Consider the following 19,820-nt stretch of genomic DNA (forward strand, 5'->3'; position numbering starts at 1 on the left):
ATACCACCGCCTACTCCCACCAGCCAAGCGAGACGAGATAAAACTATAAGCGGCGTTCAAGAAGAGACCATCACCACACTCATACAAAATACTATCAAAATTGAATTCCAAAAGATCAAGGATGACTGGAGAAATTGCACAGTGAGTGGTACTGCGCGACAAGGTGGAAACGGACAATCATATGCCACTGTGGCAGCAAGCACAGATTTTCGTCCCAAAGTTATCACTCGCACTACCACATCACCACCGGACATTCCTGTAAATAAACCGGCTCTTGTACTTACCGCTAAAGCCGCAGTCAACAGCCCCGTTGAGACCCTGGAGATGTGGAAGAAGAGCATCTCGTTCAGGAACTCTACTTTCGCCCCTGCTAACACAAAACACGTGTCAAATAACAAGGTACGTGTTGAATTTGATACACCGGAGCAGCGCGACAGGGCAATCTCTATGACGAACGACTTAAATTGCGAGGTCATCGCTGAAAAGTCCAAATCCCTGTCGCCTATGATTATCCTAAAGGGCGTATCGGAGAACGTTAAAGCAGATCAGCTAGCGAACGTCATCATCGGACAGAATACTGAACTCGCCGCAGTCATCAAAGATGAGCGAGACTTCACTTTACACTTTCTGAGAGCAAACAGAAACCCAAAGCTGTATAACGCAGTCTTCAAGACAACACCCGAGATCTTCAAGACAGTCATCAAAGTCGCTAAATTAAACGTAGACCACCAGAGGGTGTATGCAGGTGAATACATACCACTACTACAATGTTACCAGTGTCTACAGATTGGACACACCCGCAAACGATGCACTCAAAATGACACTGCCACTTGCTCTCACTGCGCAGTTACTGGGCACGAATACAAGCGTTGCCCAGTAAAAGATGACTACAACCGAATCAGGTGCTATAATTGCGCCTCTCATGCCGCAAAAAACAATCTACAGACCAACACTAAGCATAGTGCCACTTCGGCTTCTTGCCCTTACATATGCTTGATGTCTACAAAAATAAGAGGAAAAATCAATTATGGACCATAGAAACGTTACAAGAAACGGCAATACACTCAAAACAGGAACCTACAACTGCTTACAAATAAACGAAGGACATGGGCGAAACGCCCATCAGGAAGTAGTAGTATACTTACATGACAAAGATACCGTGTGCGACTTTGTGTTCCTCACAGAACCTTACACCGCCAATAAAAAGATCGTCAAGTCTCCTCCAGGATACATCGTGTATCAATTCCCTACTGACGCAACACCTATTAAAGCTGCACTATTAGTAAAGGACTCCAGTATCAGCACCCTGGGTTATACAAAATATTCCGACTCACACATGTCAATAGTGCAAATTAGCGAAAATACAGGCACACAGATATACCTAGTCTCTATATATATTGAACCCAGGACTGATCCGAACAATACTCTAGTTAAACTAGAAGAGTTTCTGCAAGAGACCCGAGGCGCAAAGCACATAATCGGAGGTGATTTCAACGGGTGGCACAGTCTATGGGGAAATCCAAAGAACAACCCCAGAGGCTGCGCAATAGCGGATATTATAGCTGCACATGACCTCAAGACATGCAACATCGGCCGCACCGCCACATTTGAGACCGTCACACATCGGCAACCTAGAACGTCAATTGTGGATGTCACCTTCGTCACTAATAATCAGCATCGCAACCCGATCAAAATAAAAAACTGGAAAGTTGACAAGGGCATATGTCCATCTTCAGATCACAACGCAATCACCTATCAGATCACCACAGCTTTCAACAAAACAGCGAAATGGAACAGAAAGATAAAATTAAGCACCTTCAAATACAACACAACTGGAGTCAAATGGGAAGAATTAACAGAGGACATAAAAAAAGAGCTGGAGGGTAAGATGCCTAGCACTGAGGACATAAATGAAAGTAATGAGGAGGAACTGGATGGCATAATAGCTTCAATTACCGGAGACATACAAAAAATGTGCGATGACCTGCTACCAAGATCCATCAGGCCGCCGCAGAAACCGCCATGGTGGAGCGATGACCTAAACAACATAAAAAAGGAAGTCATCAGAAACCACCATACGTTGAGCAAGGCTGCTCACCGGAAACTTCCGCTTGCTGAAATATTAAAGGAAAGAGAAGAACTACGTAAAAAGTACTCAGATGCATGCAGCGTTGCGTCAACCAACACCTTTAGAGACTTTTGTGAACGACAAACAAAGGAGGACGTATGGTCAGTTACAAACAGGATCATACGAACCAGACCCATGGCACAACCACCGGCAACCATGATCTTACCTGATGGGACGCACACGAGGGATAGCAAGGAGACCGCGAACGCACTGCTCAATAGCTTCCATCCCGACGACACTGAAGACACCAGCCTGCAAAGTAACATAAGAAACCACGTATTAGTACCACCGGATACTCCTAATGAGCCGCCATTCACCATCGGTGAGGTCATTGGAGCCTTAGAAACTATCAATCATAAAAAGGCGCCCGGCTCTGATCACCTCACCGCAGACATATGCCTCCAAGTTACAAAGATGTACCCGGAAACCATATCCGCTATAATGAATCGGTGCCTGCAAACCGGCTATTTCCCTGACTACTGGAAATCTACTACTACCAAAATCATCCCAAAACCCAATAAAGAGGACTACTCTAAGCTCTCCTCCTACAGACCCATAGGACTAGTCAAGGTTTTTGGAAAACTGCTTGAAAAACTCATAATAAACAGACTAGTATACCACATGCACAAACATCAACAAATAGTTAACCGACAATTCGGCTTTAGATTACAAACATCCACCACCCATGCCATCAAACATGCACTTGAAATAATAAATCTGGGAAAGGAAGAGAAAGAGCAGGTATTAGCTGTTTCCTTGGACATTCGAGCCGCCTTCGACAATGCCTGGTGGCCTGCCATCTTCCAGCGTCTCCGGCGCGTCGAATGCCCAAGGAACATATACATGATCTTACAAAACTACGTAACTCACCGAGAGGTACAGCTCGCTTTTGCTGACTATCACGCCCAAAAATTACTTACCCGCGGTTGCATCCAGGGCTCGGTTGTAGGCCCTGTGCTATGGAATTTGGTCCTGGATGATCTCCTTGACATGGAGCTGCCGGCGGGATGTCACTCGCAAGCATATGCGGATGACGTCCTACTGGTCTGCCGTGCGGGGAGCGTCCAGGAACTTGAGACTAACACCAACCTAGCTATCGAAAAAATCACAGCATGGGGGGAAAGCGTAAAGCTTGACTTCGGTAAAGAAAAAACACAGGCAATCGCATTCACTGGTAGGGCTTCGCAGACGAAAATCAACATATACGGACAAACAATACCATTCGTAAAAGATATTAAATATTTGGGAGTAATAATAGATAACAAGCTGGAATTTAAAAAACACGTCATACACACATTAGGTAAAGCCAGGAACCTATACCAGAAAATGCAATTGTTCATACGTCCCACGTGGGGAGTCCATCCTGAAAACATACGGACAATCTACAGACAAGTCATCGAACCCATCATGACATACGCCGCGTCCATATGGCATAAAGCTCTCCAATACCAGTACATAAATAAAAAACTACTCTCGCTACAGCGACTTATAGCAATAAAAATAACACACGCATTTAGAACAATAAACACACCAATTGCAATAACTTTAGCTCGACTCACACCTCTGCCCGCAAAAATTAACTATGTCGCGGAATTAGAAAATACCAAACTGAGAGGCGTGTCTACCCTTTTACCTGAGGACCTACAAATAGATTCACCCGTCCCACCCTCCGATATGTTACATCCAGCTCATAGGGAGGGCATAACTTATCAGGAATTACAGGACCAGATGGAAGTGGAACGGGCCCTTAACGGCCGACCGGATGGTGCGTGGACGTCCTACACTGACGGAAGCCGCCACGACAATAAAGTCGGGGCGGCTTTCGTCACTGTCGGACCAAACCACTCCCACACGATCAAAAAATATAAATTACATGATTGCTGCTCTGTGTACCAGGCTGAATTGCTCGCGATGCTACGGTGTCTCCAGCACCACACCAACACTCTGAAACTACCACTTGACACCACCACTCGCATCACACATATAATCCTAACTGACAGTAAGTCCGCACTACAAGAGTTATCAAATCCATATAGCTACAACTCCATCGCCAACCAAATCCATAAACACATACACACACATAAACAACAGATAGACACACATTTTTACTGGGTGAAGGCACACTGTGGCATCGAGGGCAATGAACAGGCTGATCGGGCGGCCAAAGCGGCCGCAAATCTAAAAAAGACTCCAGACTTCTCCATAATACCCATCTCATACATTAAATACCATCTAAAACAAAAAGCACATAAAGCGACAGTAGAAATGTACGACACACCATCAAATTGCCAATACACAAAAAAGATTTTTCCGAACTACGAATCAATCAATAAATACCTAACAAACAATAGTCTTACCTTCGAGACTACCCAAATATTCACCAATCATGGATACCACAAAGAATACCTAAACGAAAGGAAAATTACAGATAACAATCACTGTCCGTGTGACAATCTCAGTAAACAAACAATCATACATCTAATACAAAGCTGCCCCAAATTTATCCGTAAAAGACTAGACTATGAACTAACATGCCTCCTTCTAAACATTGACCACAACAGACTAACTGACGTATTAGACAACCGAACAACAACTGAAGCCTTTCAAGATTTTATAAAGCACATAGTACGAAACTTAAAGAACTTTAATAACACTTAATGAATAAATGTGACAAATGCCATAACATACCGGATTTGACTAAGATTAACTCTGTAAATACTAGCTGTAAGTACTCTTTGTAAATACTTCTTGAAAAAAATATATGAAAAAGAAACAAATAAAAAAGAATATTTATAAAAACAAAATTAAAATAGAAAAAAAAAAAACAGAAGATTGAAACAAACTATAAGTCTAATCATTTGTATAAGTATTTTAGATTAAGAATTTTAGATTATAAATTACACTATAAATATTACTGTCTGCTGCACCGGGGCTTCACCGATTGTTGCTCTTGCACGGCGGCGAAAATTGTAAATATTTTTATTGTTGATTCTCACTCGTGTTACTTCGCCACAAACCCAAAATCCCTTCCACATTCTCCTACTACCTCTCCACTCACACACTAATACAGACATTAGGTATTCTACACAAAACAACAATGCTACAACATAAATTCACCACACTAAATCATTTAAATTCCCACATAAATCACACCCCATGGACAACGTGTATACCAATAGCACCGCGTTCCTGGTACAACTAAACCGCACAGGGTGAAGGTTTTAGTCCGTAGGCGACTGTCGATGGCATTCCATCCTAGGGCGGAATGCCATCTTCAGTCGAGTCGGGCATGCCACCAGGACCGGCCTGGTGGTATCCAATGAGGATTTCCTTCACCCACGCAAAAAAAAAAAAAAAAAAAAACCTAACCTAACCTAACCTAACCTAACCTAACCTAACCTAACCTAACCTAACCTAACCTAACCTAACCTAACCTAACCTAACCTAACCTAACCTAACCTAACCTAACCTAACCTAACCTAACCTAACCTAACCTAACCTAACCTAACCTAACCTAACCTAACCTAACCTAACCTAACCTAACCTAACCTAACCTAACCTAACCTAACCTAACCTAACCTAACCTAACCTAACCTAACCTAACCTAACCTAACCTAACCTAACCTAACCTAACCTAACCTAACCTAACCTAACCTAACCTAACCTAACCTAACCTAACCTAACCTAACCTAACCTAACCGAGTCGCGCGCCAGCCGTGGTCCGGGACGGTCGAACTGCGCCACGCTCCGCCACTTTGCGCCATAGTAATGCGCCATTCGTGTGCGCCACGGAAATATAAAACTTTAGTGAAGTGTGCGCCACGGTGCTAACAAAATTGCGCCATTGGCGTGCGCCAGTGGTAAATAGTTTCGCGCTGCGGTTCAAACAAATTTGCGCCAATCGTGTGCGCCAGGGAAACATACACAAAGTGCAGTGCGCCACGGTACGACCTAAATTGCGCCATTCGTGTGCGCCAGCGGGAAACATTCTAAGTGTTTGCGCCACGCCACTGCGCCGCGCGCCGCTGCGCCACTCACCGCTGCGCCACTGCGCCGTGTGCCGCTGCGCCACTGCGCCATCGGGCCGCGCGCCGCTGCGCCAACAGCTTTGCGCCGTGCGCCGCTGCACCACTGCGCCGGCTGACGTGCGCCATCTCGACTCCAATTCTACGCACGAAGAAACAAACCAGGGAACACTCATCCTGGACAAATCGCGCCATCTGAAGAACGCCACTGCGCCACTTTTCTGCGCTGCGCCTTTGCGCCAAATTGGAGTGCGCCATTGCGCCAAATACAGCTGACAGGGTCTGTGACTCCCAACATTACATTTAGATTTAAGAGACTAGAGTCTGCGACTCTAAGTAAATACAAAACCAGACCTTTTTCGACCCTACCGGCGAAAAACTACCTTTACTTGTTTATTGTTATCTTATATTTTATTGTCCGTTTTTTGACTAAAATACACTAAACCCCCCCTTTACAGGGGTTCAAGTGATAAGACACTACCTCCAACTAAATGTTCAGGACTCCCCCAAAGAAAATAGAGTCTACGATGTCGCCCACGAAGCCGGAAAAAATAAACCCACGACCATCAGTGAGGAACAGCATCGGGGAATGGGAGCAGGGCAGGACCTTCCACCTGTCACCAAGCCCACAGTTAGTGGAGCCCGCGAGTACGGACGCGACATCAAAACCAGCTCCCGCGACCCTCCCGGCGCCGAGCATGGGTACAAATAGCGCACAAAAACAGTCACAGGCTGGGCCCCCGAAGTTCAAACCATCCATGTCCCCAAAAACCGCGGAGGCTAGACGACTGCTGGAAACAGCAAAGAGTCAAATGGATAAGTCCGGGAACATAAAAAGAGAAATAAAAGCCTCAGTAAATGAGATTATAGAGAAACTATACAGGCTGGTGAAGGAAGTGGAACAGGAGAAGAAACGATTGGAGAAACCGCAACCCTGTTCTACTGAACAGACCTCCAAAAACTCGGCTGGAGCGGACACTGACACCTTCCTGTTAAAGCTCGAAGAACAAACCAAGCTCATAGAAGAGAACGGCAGGAAAATGGAAGAGCTGAGAGCCTCGATGGAGACCCAAAAGGAGACCATAGAAAGGATGGCGACGACCGCGACATACGCGAGCGTAGCGGCGGCGTCCCCAAAGACGACGCAGGGTGCGGCCTCGACCTCAAGAAGAGGCACACTGCACTCAGTGGTCGTAACCTCCACGGACGAACTCGAAACGGGAGACGAGGTCCTAAACAAAATAAGAAAAGCAGTAGACGCAAAGGACGGCTGGATAAAGGTGGAGAGGGTCAGGAAGGCGAAGGACAGGAAAGTTATTATGGGGTTGGAGACTATAGAAGAGAGAGAAAAGATAAAAGAAAGGTTAAGGAAAGAGGGAACGAACCTAGTCGTCGAGGACGCGCAAAACAAGGACCCGCTTTTGATCCTGAAGAGCGTCCTTTCTATAAACTCTGATGAGGATATAGAGAGGGCTCTAAGAAACCAGAATAAGGGCATCTTCCGCGACCTCGACATAAAGGACAGCAAGGTAGAGATCAAATACAGGAGAAGGACGCGGAACCCGCACACCTGTCATGTCGTAATATGCGTCTCACCAAAAATCTGGAAAAGGGCAATGGAGGTGGGAACCGTCCACGTGGACCTTCAAAGAGTAAGGGTCGAAGACCAGACACCGCTGGTGCAGTGTACGCGCTGCCTGGGCTATGGCCACGGCAGGCGGTTCTGCACTGCACCGGCGGACTTATGCAGCCACTGCGGTGGTCCCCACCTGCGCAACGAATGTGAAGACTACATCGCGAAGTTGCCGCCGAAGTGTAGGAATTGTGTGAGGGCCGACATAGACGACACCGAACACAATTCCTTCAGTTCGGCCTGCCCGACGCGGAAGAAGTGGGACGACATAGCGAGGTCGAGCGTGTCATACTGTTAAAGGCACCCCAAAGACCCACTGCCAAGAACTTACGAGCTTGGACCACTCTGTCAAAAATATTAGAACATACCTTCAAAAATTGCAGTTAATTAATAGATATTTTACAACAAACAGACAAAGCACAGTTAATGCAAACTGGGATCAGTTTCTTGGAAAACTGAACCAGGTTTTGTTGAACACACAAGTGATACACAAAAAAGAATACAAATGCAAAGCACAAAACATGACATGGTGGTGTATTGAACTCGATCAAATGGGGAAACTCGTAAACCGCATCTGCGACACAGTGGTGGAGAGAACTGCGACTTATTTAGCCATAGAAAAGAAAACGATTACATGTATACTGATAAATAAAAATGAAAATAGGTATTAAAAGTATGCTTGTTAAATATAATGGGTATATTTTAAAATAAGCATACAACATTAAGTAAAGTAATAACATAAATAACAATAGCCGAATTAAGCACAACTTGTACTGTTAGAAAAATGTAATAGATTGATGTCCCTGTTTCCTGCGCCAATGTAATGCGCCATTAATGTGCCTTAGTCCAGTTAAGAGTAGTGCGCCAATTCGTTGCGCCATTTGTGTGATACCCTAAGTATAAGAGCGTAGGCCTATAGTTTTAAATACCTATAAGAAACCAGCATTGTAAATTTGGAAATAAAAATCAAAAGTTGTTTTTTATTAAAGTTACAACCCCAAAATAACTAGTAGAGTAGTTGTAGCAAGGAACTCCCACCTTGAAAAGATATGAAAGGCGATGAAAGACAGAAAGACAAAGTATGTGGAATGAAAGTACGAGAGGCATGAAAAGCGAGAACTGGTATGTAAGAGTAAAATAGACGAACACAGGCTCCGATCATGTTGGAGGTAGAAGTTAAAAAAAAAAAAAAAAAAAAAAAAAAAAAAAAAAAAAAAAAAAAAAAAAAAAAAAAACCTAACCTAACCTAACCTAACCTAACCTAACCTAACCTAACCTAACCTAACCTAACCTAACCTAACCTAACCTAACCTAACCTAACCTAACCTAACCTAACCTAACCTAACCTAACCTAACCTAACCTAACCTAACCTAACCTAACCTAACCTAACCTAACCTAACCTAACTCAAAACCTAACCTAACTCAAAACCTAACCTAACTCAAAACCTAACCTAACTCAAAACCTAACCTAACTCAAAACCTAACCTAACTCAAAACCTAACCTAACTCAAAACCTAACCTAACTCAAAACCTAACCTAACTCAAAACCTAACCTAACTCAAAACCTAACCTAACTCAAAACCTAACCTAACTCAAAACCTAACCTAACTCAAAACCTAACCTAACTCAAAACCTAACCTAACTCAAAACCTTACCTAACCATTCTATTTGTAAAATCGCCACATGATGCGGTAGAAAATCTTAACAGCGCCATTTAACTTAGACGCTTGTATTGATTAATGCCATCTAGCGGAAACACATTATTAGTACATTTTGAATTATTTATTTCCCGTTGAGTCAGATTTTTAATTTTAATATGTATGTTGTCTGCCCGAGATCTGTAATATGTATATCTCAAAATAGTTATTTGTTTTACAAGGGGGCAAAGTTGTTATTTAACCTCTCGTGTGCTAATATTGATACCCGAGGAAGCAGAAGATTCCAAAATAGAACCACATAGTTTTCCATGGAACACTCTCTGTTAATAATTCTACTCATCAATAGGTGGCAGTAGTAGTCCTTTATTTGTCGCATTCTTTTCATACATTATTAAATTGTAAAATTGGACTTAATCGCGAAAGTAGGTACCGTGAAATGGTGTTACTGTGAATCAAAGTAACCACCCCATTCAACTGTATTTCAATTGCATTCAATTCATTAGAATTACATATAAAACAATAAAATTAACTGTAAATATTATTTAAATGCATTTTATTGCATTCAATTCATTAGAATTACATATAAAACAATAAAATTAACTGTAAATATTATTTAAGTGTGCATATTTACCTCCGACGTTTCGAGGACGGCGTTGTCCCCGTGGTCTAGGAGAAGACTGGCTTAATTTGATATCACACCACGACATCGTTCTTAGAAACGTCGGAGGTAAGCTAAGTCTTAAAACTTAAATAAGTCCTTAGGAGATTAAAGCCCCGTTTTTCAATTTTATAATGTGTAATCGTGAAGGTTTAATTCAGTGTTTCGTTTCATACTTATAGGCTCGTAGTAGATCGAATCCTACTTTATTAATGTGTTGTTTAGATGTAAGATATAGAGAAATATAAAGTACTTAATTAAGTAACCTACCTAATGTATTGTTTGTCCGAATTTTCGTTAGTCATAATATATAGGTACCGGTGGCGTAATAATATTATAGGCGCCAATCAGCCGCCAACATTTGGCCGCTAACTAGTAACTTCACACTCGTAGTCATGATATGGTTTTTCACAGAAACGCGTAGATTTTCAGGATTGACATAAAACAAACCTAACCTAAACTATCTATAGGATAACCGTGCGAAAATCCTAAAAAATTAACGGTTCCAGAATTATGACTAATTAAAATATGACAATGATTACATTATGACTTTCAATAATTATGTCAAACAAAGGGATCCGTTTATCAATATAGGCATTAGGGTAATTTAATTTTATAACATGTATGTTGGTTTTAAGGTCTATCTATGGGCCATTAGTTGCCTGAAAATAAATATTTTCATTTAACAAGAGAATACTAAGTAGGCGGGGTGGAGACATTTATACTCGTACACTGAAACATACTTACCTCAAGAATCACTCTATTTATATGTAAAAAAAAACGCATGAAAATCCGTTCAGTCGTTTTTGAGTTTATCGCGAACATACAGACAGACAAACAGACAGATGCGGCAGGGGACTTTGTTTTATACCATAATGGAGCAATAATATTGATGTTTAGTGTAGTGGCGAGGGATATATCTTGAGGACTTGAAATAATAAAACGTGGGAAGGTACAGAAAGTTATAATAATTAATTAAATATTAACATGGTGTAACGCGAAGCTTACCCAGATAAGTACATCAATAAGCCCGTATAATTAGTTACTATTAAGAAAACTAGATGGCGCTAGTAGTCCTCGATATCAATGTAAACAATAATCAAATTTTACATTTCCCATGTCTTTAAAATTACGAAACCTTGTGTTTAGTGTTGCCTATTATTTGTAACAAATGTGTTAATCGAGTTTAGTAAAACCCAGTCAACCTATGTGTAGTTCATCAATATGTTACTAGCTGTTCAGCCTCTGAAACCTTTGTTTATACAATACGGAAACCATGTAATATGCTGTTAAATAGATTTTGTCCATAATGCGCGAAATTTGCGATGTAGGTACCTGCAGGCGTATTGAGATCGTACGTCGCGATGGATGATTATATTTATTTTGCTGTCATAAGGACCCGATGTAGCTAATATTGTCGACGACGACCGATTTGGCCTAGTCAGTAGTGACCCGGCCTATGAAGCTGATGGTCCTGGGTTCAAATACCGGTAAGGTACCGGCATTTTGCCACGGCGCACTTTTTGGATTTCGGTATGAGCCTTGATCTTCAAATACAAATAACTTATTGAAAAAAGTGGTGGTTGCTCTGAAAGACTAAGAATTGTTATTAGATAAAAGTAGTTTACAAATGCCTAAACTAGAATTTCCCGTGTTTCAGGCAGAAAAAGGGCAATATTTTAATTAATTACTTACTTAATTATAAATTATGACTATTATGAGCATAGTACCTCGGTACCTACATGTAAAATCTTCTCAAATGTTACCAGAATGCGTACCCACTTACTGTATTTTTTTTATGCTAAAACACTGATAAATCCACAGTTAAAGTAAGTAAATGTGTTGTTTTATGGAGCGTCGATTATATTTATACTTACAACTAATACTTTTAATTTTACTAACTAAAAGTACCTAGTTAAATAAATAAGTACAAATTTCTAGCGTTCTTACCATGAGTCGGGTGGGCATATCAGGGGGCCGATTTTTGAAATTCGATCGCTTGATTTCGTCACTCGAAAATAGGTGGAAAACGGTGAAATGCAGATTTTTGAAATACGAGCGACAGAAATTTGGAATTTATTGGTATTGACCACTCGTTTTAAATTCTATTGGTAGAATTTTAATGCCTAGTAGTGGAGATATTATTGAACGAAATACACGAAATCGGGCGGTCGAATTTCAAAAATCGGCCCCCAGGCCCATACACGTGGATCAACACCGGATGTAGCACAACCCATGAACATAGGTCATTTGAACAAAAACGCGTTCAATTTACTCTGCAGATTGTGGTGCGGGCGAGACGGTCTCTCGGTCAGTCGTCAGTCGCACGCGTGTCTCGCGACATGGCGGACGCAGCTCCAGACGCGGCGCCGCCGGCGCTGCGCGCGCTGATCGACGACGTCGCCCGCGGCCAGGAGTACCACGACCACCGCATCGCCGTCACCCCGCTGTCCACCGGCGGCGCGAACTACACCTCCGAGCTCTTCCTCATCACCGTCGCGGCGCCCGGCCGCGACGACCTGCGCCTCTTCGTCAAGGTCGCCAACATCAACGGAAAAATGCGCGACGCCGCGCCCATCACCAAGTTCTACGAGACCGAGAGATTCGTCTACGGGACGCTGGTGGACATCTACCGCAAACTGGAGGAGCGGAACTCGGTGCCGGCCGAGCACCGGCTGTACTTCCCGAAATACTACGGCTGCAATCCGAAAGTGTTCGAGGAGACGATCGTGCTGGAGGACCTGGGCGCGCGCGGGTTCGGCACGCACGACCGGCTCGAGTCGATCGACTGGCCGTACGCGGCCGCCGCCGTGGCCGAGCTGGCCAAGTTCCACGCGCTGTCCTTCGCGTACGAGCGCGACCACCCGGAGGAGTTCGCGCGCGTGCTGCAGGAGCGGAGGTTCGAGTTCGGGTCGGACGAGGAGAAGAGGAAGGGCGTGTGGGAGGGCATGGTGCGCGGCGCGGTGGGCGCGTGCGGCGAGCGGCACCGCGCGCGGCTGGCGCGCTACCTGGCCGAGCACGCGCCCCGCGTGCTCGACTACTACGAGCCGCTGCGGCGGCCCGTGCTAGTGCACGGCGACTACCGCCCCAGCAACCTCATGCACAGACTCAAACCAGTGAGTTTCATTTCACTATGTACATTATTATTATACGTACCTACACCTACTTAATTACTTATAAGACCTATATGCTTGTTTGCAGTAGGAATTATTGTAATTGGCGTGCAGCTAATATTAATTTACTGCCCAAACATTATGTCATTGCTAATAGGCTAGGCTATATATAGGACGACTAATAATTTATATACATACAACAACTCAGCATATCGCCTACTAAACGGAAAAATGTCGCCACCATTTCCGTTTAGTTGATAAAGCAAAAATTTGCAAAATATAAAGAAGACCAAAACTTGGGCAGTCAGTACGACAACAATAGTAATATACCTCACTGATTTATACATAAATTAATTGGTTTATTAGAAAACACGTAACAATTGCCCCAATGAGGGCGCCACTGGACGGTCGACTCCGCGATTTCGTCGCTTTGCTACAGGTAGCTAAAAGTACATCCGTTCCACCCCAATTTTGGGGAAAGCCATGGCCATATATATCTGTGCTGATCGTAACAGACGCGTTTTGTTAGAGAGTGAGTCTTCTGTACTAGCACTATTATTTATTCTGTGACATAACTAATTCATTATAATCCATTACAAATAACTCTAATAATATTATAATTAGGTAATGAATACTAAGTAGGTAGGTAGGTTATTAGGTTCAAAACAAATAAAACAAGAATCGTCAACATTTAGCCAACCACCGACCGGCGGAGGCGGACCATTGCCGAATAACGTAATGAGCCGGACCCGTTCGCTGACGCTGTACGGACAGCGCCATCTATACCAGCATTAGCATCTGACAATTCGAAGCAAGAATTTATGTTAGAAAGTTGCAATTAGTAAAACCCACTGAACATGTTTTATGTTTATTCTAACTTATTTTAAAGACTCAGAACACGTAACAAAAAATAATGATTCCAAAAGCACTGCAATAATAGGAATACTTATGTACTTATACCTAATAAATAAACGTGCACTACCTATATATACGAGTATGTGCAGTACCTATGTTGATTAATATTTTGAATCTCAACAACTTTTCAACGGATTTCCTTCAATCTTCCCAGAATCTAATGTAATGTAGCTTGCATATGTATCGGAACGGAACAGACGTCTAATATCTTAAAATTTTAATTCAAGATGTTAATTTCTTAACACGGAGCTATTGGCTAATAACTTGAGACAAATGTGCAATTTCATTGAACTGTTTTAATTAAATTAGTTTATGTAAGTAATTTCAACGATATTCAAAATTTCTCTCAATTATAGTAAGTACATGACATGAAAAATATTACTTTTTAGCAAGCTATTCGTCTCTAGATGGCGTAAGCTGTTCGATTTATCAGCGGACGGCGGAGTCGGGCGCAGATAACTACGCTAGTAAAGTTCTATGCTATGCTAGTAATGTTGTTGCTATAGAACCAGCCCGGCTGGCCCGCACTCGGACAGATAGTGTCGCCATTATAAACAGTCTGGTTGTAATTGTGTGTAGCGATCGAAGTGTGCAATAATAAGTGAAGACTGGTGATATGTTGGTGCATGATGCAGGAGGGCGCGGTGGAGGTGGTGCCGGTGGACTGGCAGACGGTGCGCGCGGGCCGCGCCGCCACCGACCTGCTGTACCTGGTGTTCGCCGGCTCGGACGCGGCCTTCCGCGCGCAGCACTACACGCGGCTGGTGGACGAGTACTACGCGCAGCTGCAGGCGGCGCTGCGCCGGCTGCGGCTCGACCCCGACCTCCTCTACCCGAGGGCCGACTTTGACTATGAACTTCAACAGGTACCTACATACCCTATAACTACTTATACATGCATCAGCGCCCTATCACAGAGTTACATTGTTTACTCTCTGAGGTTAGGTATTGCTAGAAGTTAGAAGAGCCAGCCTTAGCAGCCACGAATAAGTACATATTGATGATTGGCCTATCTACTCGTAGACGCAGAAAACCGCCTGGCTGACTATATAAGCGGCTTCTGCGCTCCGAATCAGTAGCTGTAGCTGGGGATGTAACCGGGACAAAGAGCTATTAAGAGAGCTGGTTATATGTAGTGGCCCTGTGGTTGGGATTCTTTAGCATTTGTATAATTTACAACGGGTGGGTATTAGACCGCAGACTGGACGCAAGAGGCGCGCCGCGTGCGTCCATCAGTCCGTGGCCAAGCTAGGTACTTAACACCATCGCAGTGATTGGGTCGCGTAGCGAAGAGCAACTATATTATCTAATAATGATAAACGTCACACGGCCACGAATGGTCTCCATTTTCCTCTCGACCTTGATTCGCGAACTCTGCGAATCTGGGCCGATGGCTCAATTGACAGTCAAACCTATAAGTTCAGCCACTCACTATTATTACCTCACCTAACTTGTAATGGCGTGCTTGCTGATGCTTACACAACGCCATTAAATAACTAGGTAGGTACAAACGTAAATATTATTTTCACCTCAGCAGCTCGAACAAGGGTACTTTGCTTCTTAAAAACAGTGAGCAAAATCGCATTTTGCTCACTGTGTCATTTTGTCTCACTCAGTGAGCAAAATCGCATTTCGCTCACTGATTGAGACAAAATGACATTCAAGTGACCTTTATAGTCAAATGTCATTTCAACATGCGGGGTCTAATACAACTTCGATATACTTGGGTTCTATTATCTCTGTCCCTCTAATAGGTATGTTCTCACTGCTTAGGGTGAAAAATTTTGTGTACTACACGAGATCAAAGTTATTTACATCTCGTGCGCTTTTGAATCCCTTACTACGCTCAAGATTCTAAATTAGATTCACTCGCTACGCTCGTGAATCTTTTATAGAATCTTTCGATTGCACGGGACTCAAAATAAGCACTCGAAGAAATATCAAACTTTGATCTCTTGTCTTGTCAGTACAAATAACTATATAATACTGTCTATGTCTATGTCAAATATAGGATAGAAACAGAAGGATAGACTTGTATTGCAAGTATGCCAAGTATTCAAGAATATATTCATTTCAAGAATGCTTAGTAAAGCAAGCTATAGTTAAGTAGCTAATTTAGTCAATAGGGCATAGGAGTCCCAAACCCGGTTTCACCGAAATCGAAAAAACCGGCTAAACCAGGTTTACAGATAATAGCAAAAACCGGGTTTTCACTTCCGCGTTACATCCAAAGCTGTGTTAATGACATTTCTTTATTCTTTATTCTTCCATAATTGCATACATGTAGTAGGTACAAAAGATATTATATATTATATTAGGATCTTACATGCTACCCGATTCGGGTGTTGCAATATTTACACTAATTACTTATTCTAACATTATACACATAAAATATACATATTTACAACTTATACTAAATTTAACTACAACTATCCGCTACAAATTCATCGACAGAATAAAAACATTTTTCTATTAGGTACTTTTTAAGTTTCTTGATAAATATTATTATACTTTCCTCGGACTTAATATAGGCAGGGATTCTATTATATAAAGTAGCCGCAGCATAATTTGGGCTGCTTCGAAACAATTGGGTACTAGATGCTTGTATTACTAGATTAAGTTCTCTTCGGCGACTTTGAATTCGTCTGAATATGTGTGAATTTTTGCGCACGAAAGTTGCTAGTTCTAGAATGTACATGCTAGATAATGTTAGGATTTCATATTCTTTGAAATATGGCCTACAGCTGGCTGGGCACCTAATTTTAGCCAGTATACGGATGCATTTTTTTTGCATAAGAAACAGTTCATTTGCATCAGTGCTGTTCCCCCACATTATGATTCCGTAGCGCAAACAAGAATGCGCGTAGGCGTAGTAGGCTGACATAGCCGTCTTAAAACTTGTTGTTTTTCGTAAAGTATTTAATACAAAAAGAAATTTTGCCATTTTAGTTTTAATTATTGCAATATGATCTTTCCAGTTAAGACAAATTGATTCAAATGAGTGCGTTTAGTGATTGCCAACACGGAAACACAAACCTGCCTGCCCACTCAAACAAACATCACGCTGACAACTGATAATAATGAACCTTAACACGTAGCAATAATGTTTACAAATAGGCAGTTAACTGTGTTGACTGCATGAATACTGCCTCTACTTAATACCTAACACTATTAGATGATGACTAGACGATTATTTACTCGTTAGACAAATGCTCTTGTTGCTTTAGAACGCCGATTGTTGGTATCTACTTACTCACCCAAAGATTTTATATACAGCGTGGATAAATAAGATAAGTCGGGCCCTGGAGGGAAACTACCTTAAATCCTTAAGCTGCCTTAAATCATTTTACTTAAAGGAGACATTCCTTTATTTTTAAAAAGAAACAAAACTGCATTGCAGGTAAAGTAATTTAAGGATGTCTATGAATAAAATATCCTAGCCGGTCGGTACCTCACTGTACATGTGTGGGTCATGGCCACAAGTGACGGTTAAACACAATGAGTCGATGACTGGATAACTTGTTTTCGTGATGAAATACTTGTGAAATACTCGTGTCTGACATCAAAAACGAAAATTTGCTCTGCAGTGTTGACTGAGTAAGTAATAATAACTCAATCAATCAATCTGTCAATCTATCTGTCTGTCTGTGTCTGTTAGTCAATCTGTGTAAGAATGTCCTATAATATTTATTTATTTATTTATTTATTATTTATTTAATAACTTAGGTTTAGGATGGTTTAGAGAAGAATAGCTAGGTATATAGAGTCTACCCAATATAGCAATCCGAGTTTCCTTCTCCACCTGGATCCATGTATTATGTAGACCCTAAATATGACGAAGTAGAATTTTAGGAGGAACCTAGGCTTCTCCAAAAAGATCCCGACAGAAAGAGAACCTACAAAGACTACAACGCTACACTACAACTAGTTACAATTGTTACGTTTGATTTCAGAGCCTGCCGTACGGGCTGCTGATCTGTGTGTTCGTGCTGCCGCTGGTGACGGTGGAGGCGGCCGACGCGCCGCGCATGGACGAGATGGGCCTCGACGCGTGGCAGGTCAAGACCAGCGCGCTCTTCAGCGACCGGCTCAACGGCGTCGTCGACGACTACGTGGCCTGGGGCGTGCTCTAGCGGCGCGGCCGACACTCTCAGACTGCTGACCGACTACCACTTGATAATGTGATTATGTGATCTCACATTAGTTGCTTACTTAAATGACACCGCGATCGATCTGCCGCGAGCAAACAAGAGTACGGTTGGTATAGGTAAAGCCCTTAGAGTAATATAAGTAAAGAAAGAGCGGTACTCCATCCATACATCGACATCTAACGTCAAGTAGTGGAACTATTAGTACCGCTACTTGACACCAAATGTCACAAGTGAGACTGACGAAAAATGTACTACTAAAACAATTCTAGGTAATATTATAAGCAGACGGAGTTGAAAATATACTTCCAGTTACTCCGTTTATAATATTAGCTGAAAATTGATGTTGAGTATTAGAGTTTTCGTTCGCCGCGATAGCTATAGTCAACTAGCAGTACTGATAAATACCGCTACTTGACACTAAATGTCGACTACGAAATAACTCGCGTTTTGGTAAAAAAACTGATGTATGGAGTTACCACACTTTCTTTTCTTATATTATGGGGTTTACCTAAGTTTTCTACCTATAAGTAGGTATACCTAAATCTTTATTTGCGATATTCGCTACTCACAGGCCATCGCCCGTTAAAAATCGTGCACAAAATGTTTAGAGATTATTTTTTATAGGCTTTATTTAGTTTCGCCTGTCCCCATGTCTGCCCTTGTCATTAGGTCTGTGTAATCAATTCATACTAAGAGCCAATTCATACCTATGACCTAATAGTACAAAGTATACCTACTTATGTTACTTCTTAGGTTCCGATCGAGCTAGAGTTAGCTTATCTACCGATATAACTTCTAGGTAATATGGCACCAAATAGAGTCCTGATGGCCGACCGTGGAACCATGGGTGTCGTATAGATAATAGAGAACTTTTTTGTAAATAAAACACAGTATTGATAATATTTTGTCCCTTTTATTATCTCAGGAATTGTTTTGTTTTCATATAATAATATCATAAGTTACAGTGAGTACAGTGTCGGCGGGTATCGGGGCTCGCCGCGGCTGCGCGTTGTACAACATACACACAGTATACATACTGTACTAGTCCGTCCAGCACACGTGACACGGCACGGCTGTCGACACGGGAGGTTACAGAGGTATATCCTTTTATTCCCGATCAATTGCAAGGGCCTCCGCACACCGTCTTTGCGCTGACAAATCATTGGCCCGCAAACTCCGGTGTGAAAGGGCCCGGACAAGTCAATCATTATTGGGTACCGTTCGCTGCCACACGCGTAGACGCTTTTACTCGTGAAGTTGCGCAACGGTCAGCGCTGGAGCCCGACCGCAACCTCAATCGGAGGAAAAGCGCCTGACCTCAGCGTCCCTCCTACCATCGACCGGCCAGCGCCAACAGAGCATGAATACAATGCAATGCAATGACAAGTTTAACAAAAACACAGCCTTTAAACAAAATTGATACGTAACATTATTATAATTAGGTCGTCATTGGTGCAACTACATCCTACACCACGCTCCGTCCGTTGTTCTACAGGCATCGTGCACAGATCCGGCCCGCGGGGCCTACTCTACACCCG

At 42.6% G+C, this 19,820-nt stretch overlaps 1 protein-coding gene across 1 annotated transcript; it reads left to right on the forward strand.

Annotated features, from left to right (window-relative positions):
- Positions 1–12,426: 12,426 nt before the first annotated feature.
- On the forward strand, positions 12,427–18,264 carry LOC134672174 (uncharacterized). The gene is made up of 3 exons (XM_063530074.1): positions 12,427–13,219; positions 14,767–14,997; positions 18,085–18,264. The coding sequence occupies exons 1-3, from the start codon at positions 12,446–12,448 to the stop codon at positions 18,262–18,264; spliced, it is 1,185 nt and encodes a 394-aa protein (XP_063386144.1). The 5' UTR covers positions 12,427–12,445.
- The last annotated feature ends 1,556 nt before the right edge of the window (positions 18,265–19,820 follow it).

Source organism: Cydia fagiglandana, chromosome 16, assembly GCF_963556715.1.
Source record: "Cydia fagiglandana chromosome 16, ilCydFagi1.1, whole genome shotgun sequence".
Classification (NCBI taxonomy): domain Eukaryota; kingdom Metazoa; phylum Arthropoda; class Insecta; order Lepidoptera; family Tortricidae; genus Cydia; species Cydia fagiglandana.